We start from the raw sequence: 15,328 nt of genomic DNA on the forward strand, positions 1-15,328 counted from the left end.
GGAGGCAAGGGCTTGATCGGACTCTAGACCTTTGTGGGGGACCTGAAGTATTGTGATGTTACTATAGTAACGGAAGTAGCCCAGATAAAGCTGCTGGAGCCTGAGTGCACGAGGGCAAGATTTAGTATCAAAGGTGAACTTAGTTAGGGCACAGGAGTCCTTGCTTATCCGTGGTTTCCCTTTCTGCAATTTCAGTTTCCTGCAGTCAACTGTGGTCAGGAAGCAGATGATCCTCCTCTTTGTTTTTTTTAAAGTTTATTTTGAGAGAGAGAGAGAGAGAGAGCATGCATGCGTGAGCGAGCATGGGAGGGGCAGAGAGAGAGAGAGAGAGAGAATCCCAAGCAGGCTCTGCACCGACAGCACCGAGCCCAACATGGGGCTCAAACCCACAAACCATGAGATCATGACCTGAACTGAAATCATGAGTCGGACACCTAACTGACTGAGCCACCCGGGCGCCCAGATGATCCTCCTTCTGACTTCAGAAGGTCAGTAGCAGCGAATGGGGTGGTGTGGAACAGCACAACACCTGCGTCATTCACCTCCCTTCATCTCAACACGTGGGCATTGTATCATCTCACATCATCACAAGAAGAAGGGTGCTTATGGTATAATAAGGTATTTTGAAAGAGAGTGATAACTTTTGTCGCACTATATTATTATAATTGTTCTATTTTATTATCGGCCATTGTTGTTAATTGCTTACTGTGCCTAATTTATAAATTAACCTTCATCGTGGGTATGTGCGTACGGGAAGAAATATGGCATACATAAGGTTCGGTAGTACCCACGGTTTCAGGCAGCCACTGGGGGCCTTGGAATGTATCCCCCACAGAGAAGAGGGGACCACTCTAGAAATTGCACAGAGTTACTCATTGTCAGCTCTGAAGTACAAGAGACACTTGACCATGACAATAAGTCCTAATAGCCTCATATGCCTCTTTGCTACCAGGCATTTCCAACCACTGGGACACAGACAGACACACACACAGTTTCAATTTCATGGTCCAAAACTTTGAGAGTGATTTGTCTTTACAAAGCACCTGCGTATTCATTCTTTCCTTGGACCATCACATTTCTAATATTATTTTAAGTTTGAACTTCTTAATATCCTTGAGGAACTGAATGGGCGTCTCTGTGTTTGGCAGACTTGCAAATAGGGACTCAAGGGCCTGGCTGGCCGAGTGTACGAGCTGGTCAGGGGTCATCTCGACAGGCAAGCCCGGTCAGGCCAGGGCTCCACCACGCCACACAACTGGTTTACAAGGGATTACTTGTTGAGAAGCCATTCTGTCCCACAATCCGCCATCCGCCTGACTTGGTTTTGCGACTGCTGAGAGCAGTTGTGGGGTGGCCGAGACCCTAAGTCAAACGAATGCAACGGTTCTCAGCACATTATTCTCATCTTTATTACCCGACCCTGGTCTCCTGGTTGGGGTTCCTACAGTGAGTAGGAAAAAGACCAAAGTCCTTAACATGAGCCGCCCTAACCTGGCATCTGCCCCAGAAGTAAGCCAGGCCCTGTTTTTCAGGTTCTAGGGCCAGATGGGGTGGGGACAGATCCTGTTTGATTGGGGTCATGTTTGATTTTTCTTCCTCCCTGCCTCACTCCTGAGTCCTGATGTTTCCATCACAGAATCTTCTATCCCTGGCTTCCCTACAACTTGGACATTGTCCTTCAGCGCTCTACGAATGGCTGGGCCAGCACATCACCCCAGGCCTGGGGAAGGCTTGTTCTTAGAGCATGCCCTGTGCAGAGAGGATGGCCTTCTTGCTTACGATCCACACCCCCTCATCTCAGACCCCCCCACTGCCCTTTCTACCCTCCCTTGTCTACTCAAGTCACCGTTTTCCACTTCCCTGTGTTCCGTTCACATTGGTCACAGTCCAGCAGCCTACACACGGATCACCGCTTCAGAAACAGAGACATTTTGCCCAACTCTTTTTTAACTTAAGCCAGAAAAGCAGAGAGTCATTCCCTGTTCTCAGTCCTACCCCAAGTAAAGACAGGACATCCCCAAGGTCCTACCTTACATAGGACTTCTTCAGGAAGGCTCTCCTGTCCCCTGGGAACCACATCAATTCTGCTTGTTACATGCACTTGTAATCCGACTAACTTTCCCTTCTGAGCATTTAGAACAGTTTATAAATCTCTTAGTTTTTAAATTAACATCTGCTTCTTTTGATGTGACCCAATGTCTGTGATCTACATGGCTTGAATATATTATGAGGGGTTCTGCACCAGATTTTCTCCAGGTAGGTGCCAGAGTGGGACCTTGCAGTGCCTGTGGGGGAAAACAGCAGTCTGACAGCCCCTGTTTGGGGAGGAACCAGACACACGGAATCAGAAGGTGGCTTGAGGTCAGGCTTTATGGCATGCTGAAGGCCAGTTTACGCTTCATCCAGCTGGCTGCTGGGAAGCATCGGAATTAAAAAAAAATTTTTTTTAATGTTTATTTACTTTTGAGAGAGAGACAGAGCACGAGCGGGGGAGGGGCAGAGAGAGACTGAGACACAGAATCCAAAGCAGGCTCCAGGCTCTGAGCTGTCAGCACAGAGCCTGACGCGGGGCTCAAACTCATGAATCGTGAGATCATGACCTGAACTGAAGCCGGACACTCAACCGACTGAGCCACCCAGGCGCCCTGAAGCACCAGAATTTTTAAGGAGGGGTTTGGTCAGAGTCGCATCTTAAGAAACAGGCACTTGCATTGCATCTTGTGCAGTGATGCTCTGGATGGGAAGAGAGGCAGTTCGACGAGGCAGGCCAGTTAATGTGTGATCAAGGGGCTAAGGTTTAAAGTGAAAGAACAGAGGAGGTGCTGGGAAAGGGGAGAGAAAGCCACATGACAGAGCAGAAGGTCCAAGGACGGTTTGGTGGGAATTTCCAGCAGCTGACGTGTGGAAGAAGTGGGAGAAGAGAGACTAATTCCTAGAACCTGCAGAAAACACAACTCCTTGAGTTCAATATTCCTTCACTCATTCAGCAGTATCCGGCTGGACACAAGGGGAAAATAAAGTGCAGAGCCAGGGGAGTCAGAGTTCTTAAATTTTGGAGGGGGGAAGGGCAATCGAGTCTAAGCCACCAGAAGCCCCACGGCTCGTGGTGGTTGAGAAACTCCCCCTTCAAGGCACCAGCATTCGGGGTCACCTTTGATACCTGGCTCTTGCCCAGAACACGTCCAAATCAAAGAAGCAAGTAGGAGCAGCCGTCCTCCCAAACCCACACAGGCCTTCATGATGCTGGATGCCGGGTCGAGAGCTCCTCGGGCAACAGGAAGCTGGGAGGGGCTGGGGGAGCCTGCAGTGTTTTTATACCTGATGCCATACTCAGATGTGTTCAATTAAGCCACTTCAGAGAAGAGGGAGAAGGCCGGTAACCTGTTGTCAGCTCCAGATCCTGACGTCCCACTCTCTCTCGATCACTTGGGTATGGAAATCCACAGTGATATACAGAGTGAGCCCAATCAACCATTACACAGTGTCCGGAGGACTCTCTTTGCTAGGACCTTTGTAGGCCAATTTCTGGTACTTTGTGGGATGAGTTAGGGATGCCACAAAGCTCTGACCCCAGGATGCATTTCATCCCCCACCACTGGAGCATTTCCCCACCCCCACAGTTCATGGCGTGCTTTCTTTTTTCTTTTCTCTTTCTCTCTGTTTCTTTCACTTTCTTTCTTTCTTTCTTTCTTTCTTTCTTTCTTTCTTTTCTTCTTTCCTTCCTTCTTTTCTTTTCTTTTCTTTTCTTTTCTTTTCTTTTCTTTTCTTTTCTTTTCTTTTCTTTTCTTTTCTTTTCTTTCTGTGTGCTAATAGGGGCTGCCCCAATAGCTGCGGGACTGGGCTGGATTTTATCAACATGGAAAGGAGAAGTCAACAAGGCCAGGAGGTCTAACCTTGACTACTTCTCTGTTTGTAAGAAATCAACCTTGACAGGGTCCCAGTATCTTGATTTACTGTTCTCCTTAGAGGCCAGACAGTCTAACCTTTGGTAAAACCAGGTTTGACATATTTCCAGAGGGACACAGCGGTAGACTAGCACTGATGGACGCTCATGGGTGAGCCATATGTATCTCCTGCAGAGTCTGTTTAATCAGAAGATTTTCAAAATTCCTATGGCCTGTGAAAAGCTATGTGTGTGTGTGTGTGTGTGTGTGTGTGTGTGTGTGTACTGTAGGTAAATATATACCTACTATATATATATATGTATGCACCATGTACAGATATAATATATAAGTATAGTGAATATATATGCTCTATGTGTAAAACTTTATTCTTTTTTTTTTTTTTTTTTTTTGAGAGAGAGAGCACAAGCAGGGGGAGGGGCAGAGAGAAGGAGAGACAGAATCCCAAGCAGGCTCTGCACCATCAGTGCAGAGCCTGATGTGGGGCTGGAACTCACAAATCGTGAGACCCTGACCTGAGCCGAGATCGAGAGTCAGATGCTTAACCAACTGTGTCACCCAGGTGCCCCTGTGATAAAGTACAAACACTTTAAAGGTAATTAATATTTACTGTTAAATTTTCCCTGAAAGATGTGTCCATTTATCTTCATGAAGGGAGTAATGATATTACCTGTTTTCTAAGGATCCATCACCACTGAAGGTGAATAGATCTCTTAAATTTTTTAAAAAAATTGATTTATTTTTGAGAGAGACAGAGAGAAGGGGACTGACAGAAAGAGAGGGAGAGAGAATTTCAAGCAGGCTCTGTGCCGACGGCAGAGAACCTGATGCAGGCTTGAACTCACGAACCACGAGATCATGACCTGAGCCAAAATCAAGAGTCGGATGCTTAACTGACTGAGCCACCCAGGCGCCCCAATAATGTTTCTTTCTATTGCCCAATGATATTCCATGGTCTAGGTTACCACTGTTTGTTTGACTGCTCACTCAATGAAGGACATACGGGCTGTTGTGGCATTCTGCCATCTGTGTATTTTTCTGTATGTTGTCATTGTGAATAAAGCTGCTAGGAACAATTCTATAGGTTTTTGTGTGAAAATCAGCTTTCATTTCTCTGAGACATGCACCTGTCCTATTAGGTGCTCAATAGATATCTACTGAAGAATTGAATGAATAGATCAACAAGAAAAAACATAAAACAAAGTATACCACATGTGGTTATCTTCATTCATTTTTTTGAGTTTATTTATTTATTTTGAGAGAGAGAGCAGGGGAGAGGCAGAGAGAAAATCCTAAGCAGACTTGTCAGCACGGAACCTGACGTGGGGCTCAATCTCCCAAACTGTGAAATCGTGACCTGAGCCAAAATCAAGTGTTGGACGCTTAACTGACTGAGCCACCCAGGCGCCCCTTGTCTGTAATTTAACAAGAAGCCTATTTGTGAGAATTTACTGTGCCATTAAAAGGGCCATTAACATGTCAGACTTTTCTACAGATGTGCAAAACTTGGCCTTAACTCCATGGTTCTTATACAGCGTCCTGGGAGCCCAGAGGCACTGCAGAGAAGTTCCAGGGCTACCAGAGAATACTTTAAAATTTCCAGGGACACAATGATGCTTGAAAGCTGGCAGGTGCTGTACAAATGGCTCGTTCAAGGTAACCCATAGTTCTGACATCTGATGGCACTATGTTCCTTTCAGTGAGGCCGTGTCGTTGTGGGGCTGGTGGTGTTGTGGTTGCTGTAAAAAGCAGAAGCAGTCACTGTGGGAAAAGAAAGGTGAAACAAAAAATAGAATGTTGATGTCCAATCTGATTCCAAAATTTGAGAAGCTATGTATTGTCAAACAGGCATACACATTCTGTTAGTAAGTAATTGTGGTTACTTAATCAATAAAGTAAGCACATTAATTTTTCTTTCAATGCATGTGTTCTAATGTTTTCAAATGGCTATGAAGTTGTTAGGGCATAAATATATACTAAATTATTTTTGATGTAACCACTTCATACATGAAGCCATTAGTATTTCTTTTGACCTACAGATACTGTAAAAAAAAAAATTACTGAGCAATTAAGAGAACTGTGTGAATATTGGGGACCCTCTGCTGTGAGTCATCCCTTATCCTGTAAATTTTACAAGAGAAATAATTCTTCATGTGAAAGAAAAAGCCTGGCAAATAGAAATGGAACTCTAAGCCCAAAGCAGCAAGAAGGAAAAGCTGTAGACATGTACAGGGGTTTCTTGACATGAATAGAAGTGTTCCTTTCAGAGGCTCTGAAAGACGAGGTTGGCTGAGCTGGTCCAGAGCTGACTGAGGGTAAGACCGAGGTGTCTTGTTTCCCTTAGACAGAAGCCAGGCCTGTATGTGGGGCCAGTGGACAGCATAGCTAGAGAGATTTCTTCTTTTTTCTTTTCTTTCTTTTTCCTTCCTCCCTTCCTTCCTCTTCTTTCTCTTCTTTCCTTTTCTTTCTTTCTTCCCTCCCCTCCACTCCCCTTCCTTCCTCTCCTTTCCCCTCCCCCTTCTCTCCATCTGCAAGTGTTAATGGGACAAACCTGAAATGTTTTAGTGTTACTAGCTACTTATCTGAGAGTTAATGTGAGTCAGTTAGGTGTCTTGGGGATCGCACTGGATACAAAAACACAAATGGCAGTGAACTACAAATGACAAAGGCAAATGATTCCTTGGCCCTGGACTGATTTTCCCCTGGTCCTTGTGAAAAGCCCACTGTGGACTTAGCCGGCTGTGTTAATTATTTTGTGAACAGTGTAGAGGGAATCTGTTCTAATTACGACTCCTGTTCCAGAAGCAGTAAGTAAAATGCAGCCAAATACAATTTGAAAAAAAAAAAAAATTTAAACAAATTTCAATGGCAACAATACCACAAATGAAGTCAAAAGACAAATGACTGCCTGGGAGGCAAATATTGTCATCTTACGTCACAGATAAAAGCATAATCTCCCTGATACATAAAGAAATCTACAACATAATGCAGAAAAAGAAATTAGAAAAATGAGCAATGAGAAAGATCTGTAAATGTTCCTAACTTTATGAGATCTTCACTACAAGGAGACAACATCACCTATGATTCACTCTTGCAAAAAGGTTTAACTTGAGTCTAATTATGAGGAAATAATCAAACATATTCTGAATGAATATTGTGAAACATATTAAGACAGCTAGCTGTGACTCTTCTAAAAAGAAATCTTCATAAAAAAGAAGATTCAGGAGGGGTAACTCAATAAAAAGAAAACTCAGTAAGAATGAGCAAAATGTTTGAACAGAGAGATGGCAAGGAAGCACACAAAAAGTTGTGCAATGTCACTAATTACTAGCAAAATGCACATTTAAAGGACAATGAGAGCCACACCTACTAGGAGGGCAAAAATTAAAATGACCCATAACACCAAGTATGGGTGAGCAATTAAAAATCTAAATTTCTGGTGATATTTCAAAATGACACAATCATTTTGGAAAAGATTTGCAACCTCTTAAAAAATGAAACATAGATTTTCCATACAACCCAGAAATTCCAATTCTGAGTATTTATCCAAGAAAAATTATTATATATGTCTATACAAGGACATATACACAAATATTTATAGTAGCTTTGTTCATAATAGCCCCAAACTGGAAACAGCCTCAATCTCTATCAATTCATAAATAATTAAACAACTAGTGGGACAGCCACACAGTGAAATACTACTCAGCTGTAATGAGGAACAAAGTACCCTTACCGCTAACAACTCGAATGAATCTCAAAAGCGTTAGGCTAAAAGAAATATAGCAGGCACAAAGGCTGTGTACTGTATGAGTCCATTTAAATGATTAAAACTTTTTTTTTAATGTTTATTTATTTGAGAGAGGGACAGGGCATGAGCGGAGGAGGGGCAGAGAGAGAGGGAGACACAGAATCTGGAGCAGGGTCCAGACTCTGAGCTGTCAGCACAAAGCCTGATACAGGGCTCAAACCCACGAACCCACAAGATCATGACCTGAGCTGAAATTGGACGCTCAACCGACTGAGCCACCCAAGTGCCCCTAAATGACATTTTGGAGAGGACAATATTATAGGGACTGAAAACAGATATGTGGTCGCCTGAGGCTGGGTCTCGGAGATCAGCTGACTGCAAAGAGGTATATGAGAACATTTTGGGGTAATGGAAATGTTCAATGTCTTGATTGTTGTGGTGGTGACCTGACTGTATACATTTATCAAGACTTACGGAACTGTAATATAAAAAGAGTGGAATTTATTGTCTGTAAAGTTTGCCTTATTTTTTTTTAATGTTTATCTATTTTTGAGAGTGAGAGTGCGTGAGCAGGGGAGGGACAGAGAGAGGGGGGCAGAGGAACTGAAGTGGGCTCTCTGCTGAGAGCAGAGACCCCGATGCGGGGCTCCAACCCACGAACCGTGAAACCGTGACCTGAGCCGAAGTTGGACGCTCAACTGACTGAGCCACTAGGCACCCCAAGTTTGCCTTAATTTTTAAAAAGGAAAAAATAATAGAATTTAAACTGAAAAAGAAAGCTGAGGGTAAGATTTTAGTGTATGATAGAAGATTAAAGAGAGATAATAAAACCAATGCATCAGTCTTTATTGTACTCAGAATAAAGCAAATAGCAATATATAGCCATAAGAAGACAATACAGAGGACAACTGGGAAACCTCAAATTGGCCTGTACATTAGATGATCACCCTCAATAAGTCTGGAGGTTTCTAGAACCTCAAATACAGTAAGTAAAGAGGAAAAAATCCTATCTTGCATTCCTACTGCCCATACTGACAAAAACTGAAATATATTTTCATTAAGACACACATTATTGGGATGCCTGGGTGGCTCAGTCTGTTAAGCATCTGACTCTTGATTTCGACTCAGATCATGATCCATGAGATTTAGCCGCTCGTGGGGCTCTGCGTTGAGTGTGGAGCCTGCTTGGGATTCTCTCATTTCCTCCCTCTCTCTCTGTCTACCCGCCCCACCCCCCCGCCCCGCCTTCCCCACCACACACATGCACTGTCTCAGTTAAGCTTGACATTGTCATCATTTCCAGCACTGATATCTCCTTTCTGAAGAAAATTCAAATGGTCTCTTCTCCATGGACACTAGTACATGACCATTATGTTTTTTTTTTTTTCTTTTTTCCTTCTTATAGGCCGTCCAGATCCTGAATGGAGCAACAATTCTGGCTCTGGGTGTTTTTATAGTTCCTTACAAAGCATATTTCGTCCCTTCTGCCCGTTTTTCTTGGTCTTCTGCACAGGCTACCCACTATGGGGTGCTATTTTTGTGCGTATTCATGTTCCCCTGACCATAGATCATTTCTTAGATACCACTGCTAGAAATGTGTTAGATTATTAAAGTGTTGTTTTTAGGTTATTTGGAGATTGCATGCTGTGGGTTTGATTTGTAATTCCTTACACAACTTTTAAAAACAAAGTGCCTTCCTGAGTAAGAGAAATCACATTTGCTGAGTACAAATTAAGTCTCAAACATTAACTTGATGTATTCATGCATTAAATCCAGCTATTACATTTATGGATGCTAAGAAAATCAAATGAAAAATGAGTATTGGTGAATTGTCTTGTGCAGTCAAGAGAGTCCTGGTTTGGGAGATAAGAGATTTGCCTGCTGATTACAGTCTGGAAATCAGAAGACTGATTTCCCCTATTTGAGTCAAAACAGAATCAATAAAATAGGCTTTGGTTCTAGGTGGTTTTAAAATTTATTTGAATAAATAAATTTGTTATTTGATTATCAACTACCTGATGTTTTCTTTTTAAAAAGATAATTAGTTGGAACTATTTGCTAATCAGACACTGATTTTTTTGTCTTTGTTTTTTCTTGTCTATTCTGGTGTTAGACCTTTGAGAATTTATAAGTGTTTGGTCTCAGGCTACCATGAAATCCAAGATGGGCAAGTTTAGTTGAAAATAGTAAATGGAACATGTAATTGGCAAATGAAGAAGATATAAATTTATAGCAAATCTGGGGCTCTAATTTATTCGTGAGTTTAGTTTTTCAGAATCATCGACCTTCAGATCTTCTTTAAAACAAAATTGCTCATAATTTGGCAACAATCTCATATGCTGACAAAAGATGACATTCAGTTTCTGGATGCAGTATAAAACACGTAATTTGGATTTAACATTTCTGAAATTTTTAGATAGTTCCTACTATCATTTTGATGAAATACTTGGAGTCTGAATTTTTCTAGAAAACCTGAAGTACACATTTTCTCTGCATAATGAATCCTGACTATCTAAATGGAAAACTTCCATTTTAGGCCAGTATATTTGAAAGTGAAGATTAAATAAATAATTCTTGTTTTTTGAGGTTTCAATGAATACTTCTTTAGTAAAATGTTAGCAGATGCTTTCAAGAGACAGAAAGTCTAAAGAGACAATTAGAGGACTTAGAAGTCATCTCACGTTTACAAGTAAAAAGCTATTGGGGTAGCATATATGACAAGCAAGTTTTTCTAAGTGTGCACAGATGAAAATTCTCACATTTCATAAGCAATCCTAAAGTCTTAAAAAAAAAAAGATTCCCAAACTGTTGCCCCATGTATGAATGCATATGCTTAGAAAAATATCGTTTATGAAACAGATTCAGAAATATATAGTATTGAAACACTGTGGTATTGAATCCAGCATCTTTAAAAATAATAATTGAGGATAAGAATTTAAGAAGTCCTTTGAGAGTCACAAATGCTGAACACCTACAGTTTTTTCACTTAGTACTTTGAATATATCATCTGCCTCTTTCCTGGCCTGGAAGGCTTCCTTGGAAAAGTATATAAAACCTGAATTCACTGCACTCAGGTTTGAGGAAAATATATGTACTTTTGTACACTATGTACCTTGTTTATATATATATATATATATATATATATATATATATATACATACACATATATATATATATATTTTTTTTGTATGCTATTAGCTTTGGCTAGACTGCTTACATTTGTTATCCCTTTTAATAGTCACAATAAACTTACAAGGGAAATAGTATTATTACCTCCTTTTTACAGAGTATGAATCTGAGCCTTAGCTTGTTTAACTAATTTTCCCAAACTTGTGTAAATTGAGAGCAGAGAAACTCTCTTAAGCAGTAGAAGCTCTTAAGCAGTAGACTCTGATGCCTTCTAGAACAATACTAGATGCTTCTACTGGAATGATTTAAAAGATAAACATATGGGGTGCCTGGGTGGCTTAGTCGGTTAAGCATCTGACTTCGGCTCAGGTCATGATCTCACAGCTCATGGGTTCGAACCCCGTGTCGGGCTCTGTGCTGATGGCTCAGAGCCTGGAGCCTGCTTCCGATTCTGTCTCCCTCTCTCTCTGACCCTCCCCCGTTCATGCTTTCTCTCTGTCTCAAAAATAAATAAACATTAAAAAAAATGCTTAGCTGGAACTTTCGGGTGCATGGGTGGCTCAGTCGGCTAAGCCTCCGACTTCGGCTCAGGTCATGATCTCATCGTTTGGGAGTTCAAGCCCCACATCAGGCTTGTGCTGACTGTGTGGCGCCTGCTTGGGATTCTCTCTCTCCCTCTCTCTCTGCCCCTCCCTCGTTCTCTCTCTCTCTCAAAATAAATAAACTCTAAAAAACAAAACAAAAACAGGATGGAAAAAATTATTTAAAAAATGCTTAGCTGGAACTTCTGAGTACTGGAATGAATATATATATATATATATATATATATATATATATATATATATACTTATTATACATAAAATTATATATATGGCACAAGGGGACAAAATACATGAATATAAATGTTTCTTTTCTAAGAAATCTCAGCATGAAAAAAACATTATTCTCCTGTGTTATAAGTAAATACTTTTAAGGCTTGACCTGGCTAAACTAACTAAAACATTAATTTATGGACATATCAATAAAGACGGATTTTTAGATTTCCTTGATGCCATGAAAGATGGCTTTCTATAGGTCCCTGTCTCCTCCTGGGGATGTTTGTTTCTGGGCAAGTCACTTTATTATCCCTGCTGCTGATTCTTCCAGCCAAAGTCAGAGAAAAGAAGAAATAATCATCTTTTGATTTCAAACGTCTATGACTTAGGCTGTTCCACATATTAGCTGGACACCCAAAAATCAGCTGGTGCCAATAATTGCCTACTATTTAGCATGTACTGGAAATGTCATGTGCCATGCTAGCCTCCCAGATGGTCTCAACAGGCCTCATGCAGACACCGTCTGTTATCAAATAGCACTTTTTGTGTGATATGCCTTTCGGAGAGTCAGTGTTTGGGAAATCTGGAGAGTTGCAGCTTTTAGGTGGTTGACATTGAGAGGGTGTCGCGTGCCCTATCTAAATCAGTAGGAAAATGAAGACAGCTGAGTGTGGGATGCCGCATAAAATCACGTAAGGCCGCACCACTTCCTGTTTCCTGAGAAGTCCTGGCTGGGGGTCTGTCCAGATGAAGGTCTCTATGGCTTTAGGAGTCTGGTCGCTTCTTGCCGCCTTGATTTGGCCTTGCACTGAGAGCATCTATGGTAGAGGCCAGTTCTAAAGAACACTTTCTTGGAGGAGTTATGGTCGCTTTCCATGCAGGAACTCTCCTCCCAAAGAGTTCAGATCTTACAAGCAGCTGGAAGGGAAATGCTTTCGGGCCGAGGAGACTTGAGTCAATATAGTGAGGCCATCTGGAGTGGGGGACTCAGGATGTCAGGGCCCTCTGGGGTAAGGGGATGCAGGGCATTGGGGCCATCTAGGATAGAGGGGCACATGGCATTGGGGGCACCTGGAGTGGGGAGCACAGGGCGTTGGGGTCATCTGGGGTGAGGAAGCAGGGCATTGAGGCCTGGCTGGGATCTATGATGCTCAGGTGCAAGGAAGATTCTAGCTACTTCAGCCAATTTGTGTGGCAGCTACATGTGTTCCTCGGGCTTTCCCTCAGATTTCTCAGATACTAGAGGCACGACTTCATAATGTCAGACTAAGATTAGTATGAGAAAAATAAGTGGCAACAGAAGCCTGGACTCCCTGTATGTTCATATCCCCTTATCCTGTTGAATCCATCTTTAAACTGTCGCAATCTTTTTTCCTCTAGGAAGGATCCTTCTGATACTCTTATCTAGGTGACCGTAGGATAATATTTCCAACCCATGCAGCGATTTGGAGGTGACAGTCACTAATGTAGAACACCTGCTTTCTCCAATGCCACTTTCCCCACAAACCATCTCCCTGAATTTTCTTACTTCCTTGATGGTTTATCTGTAAAGAGCCAGAACTTACTGGCTTACGAAGTGTTGGAATCTCTTGCTCATTGCATATGAATATTTTTTCACCCTGGGAAGACTTAGGTCCTCCAAAGTGTTTAAGAATATCCTGAATGTATTCCAAGGTCTACTGCTCCCTATTACTGTTTGGGGGAGCTTTCCTCATCAAGGTTTGAACCTCTAGCCATTCTCTTCATTGTGTGATCCGACTTTCTATTATTACTTTGTAATGGGAATGTAATGGGAAGGGGAATGGGAAAGCACCAGTGCTTTAGGAAAGAAGATAATAAATAGACAATTAGCCTCTTGACACAGGACTGGCTTGCTCAGAGTCATGGTAGACTTATTTGTGAGAAGTATGAAGTGAGAAGTAATAAATATTGATGGCAGATAGTCATTTTTAAAGTCGTTTGTTTGACTATTTCTTCCAACGACTACCTGTTGTAATTCCTAAATTGATGCAAGAGTCATCTGGGAGGTAATTTAATGAGCTTTTGCTGTGGGAAGATCATCCTCCAGCTCTTAATATTTCTACAGCTACCATAGAGGGGAAGTTTACTCAGCACATCTGTGAAGAGTACAGGGTCAAAGTCAATCAGGTGTATGCTTTGTGCTTCACGGCACAGGTAATTTAATTTTTAGATGATGTGCAGACTGCCATTATCATATGTGGCGTGTGGTATATTATTGAGATCGGCATAAGTAATGGAAAACACCCATGACAGGTGATCCTAATTGCTTTAGGAAGGAAAATCTTCCTAACAATTTTCCTGACCACAGATCTGCTCACATATGCCTTCCAAAGGCAGCCTTTAAGCAAGGCTTTCGATAAGGCCCTTATCAATTTACTCATCACTTTATGTCCTTGCTGCAGGAGACAATAGCCACTTATCACACCTGAGTATTAGTGAGAATACTCCTATTGTTGCTTTACTTTATTTAAACATTTTTTTCTTTAACGTTTATTTATTTTTTGAGAGACAGAGGGAGACAGAGCATGAGCAGGGGAGGGACAGAGAGAGAGAGAGAGAGGGAGTCACAGAATCCGAAGCAGGCTCCAGGCTCTGAGCTGTCAGCACAGAGCCCAATGCAGGGCTTGAACCCATGATCTGTGAGATCAGACCTGAGCTGAAGTTGGACACTTAACCGACTGAGCCACCCAGGTGCCCCAATTTTTTTTATTTTTCTTCTGCCTTTAGAGAGATGCTGGTGGGGGACAGGAGGCATTGATCGGACTTCAGCAGTGACTGAACTACTTATTTCTGGAATAAGAGGTCACTACTTTATTTACTTCCAGGTTCTGTTAGGCTCCAAAGCATGTAAGTGCTTTGGTTGTGGCTCTGTTTAGAACACCTACAGCTCCCAGGAGACCTCGGGAATATGGGAAATTTGTCTTACATGTCATCCCAAACCACTGTAGCTTAACTTTCCAGTTACTGGCTAGAATTGCCACCTTGTGTGCACATTCACTTGAACCAGTCCAGCCCAGTCCACTAACTGGACTGAGGCTCTGAGTACACTCCGTCAAACTGCCAGAACTTCTGTTTATCCTGACTGTGAATCTTCCCATTCGGTGGCCTTCACTGACTCGTGAATAAATTGCATTGCAGTTTTAACCAGTTTTTTCAAAATCTAATAATTTGGTAGCTATAGAATTCAAGCCCTATCCAGCCAGCTGTAAGAAGGTTACCTTCCTATAGGTTGGATGGCCAGTCAGACTTTCACTGTCTCCCATCCCTTCCCTTTGTTAAATAGTAAGGGGGAGGTTCTGTAATTTCTGCTCATCTGTCAGTTCCGGGTGCAGGTGGTACTATCAACAAGCACTACAATTCAAACTATGTATATTCAACATTCCCTGGGTTCTGTGCAGCTGTGAATATAAAGATAATTACGAAATGAAATCCAAGTTCAAAGTACTTATCCTAGCTTGGATGACAGGTTGTGTTAGAGCAACTTATATTAGCGTCGAAATAGGAAGATAAGATTTAAACCCGGTTACTTCCACTTTTGCAAAACATGAGGAGGCTGTATCAGATGAGATGTGGGGCCATGTTCTGGGTTATGAGTCTCATGCCTTAAGTGTGGGGCAGGTACTGGCTACCGAAGAATAGTCTCTGTTTGGAAAAAAATCTTTCATAAAAAATGGTTATCTGTCATTTCAACTTTGTATCGTTAGATATATAAG

The 15,328-nt window shown here is 42.0% G+C and overlaps 1 protein-coding gene across 3 annotated transcripts in view; it reads left to right on the plus strand.

Moving 5' to 3' along the window:
- Positions 1–15,328, plus strand: part of OOSP2 (oocyte secreted protein 2) — a 60,408-nt gene that overhangs the window by 19,827 nt on the left and 25,253 nt on the right. For 2 of the 3 annotated variants that reach the window (XM_042904466.1, XM_042904465.1), the window contains exon 1: positions 12,354–12,417. The exons of the other annotated variant lie outside the window; for it this stretch is intronic. In XM_042904466.1, coding sequence (XP_042760400.1) covers positions 12,354–12,417 — 64 coding nt within the window. Of the gene's footprint in view, positions 1–12,353; positions 12,418–15,328 lie in introns of those variants that run through there. 3 annotated transcript variants of the gene reach the window in all.

The sequence above is a fragment of the Panthera leo genome, chromosome D1 (genome assembly GCF_018350215.1).
Source record: "Panthera leo isolate Ple1 chromosome D1, P.leo_Ple1_pat1.1, whole genome shotgun sequence".
In the NCBI taxonomy this organism is placed as follows: domain Eukaryota; kingdom Metazoa; phylum Chordata; class Mammalia; order Carnivora; family Felidae; genus Panthera; species Panthera leo.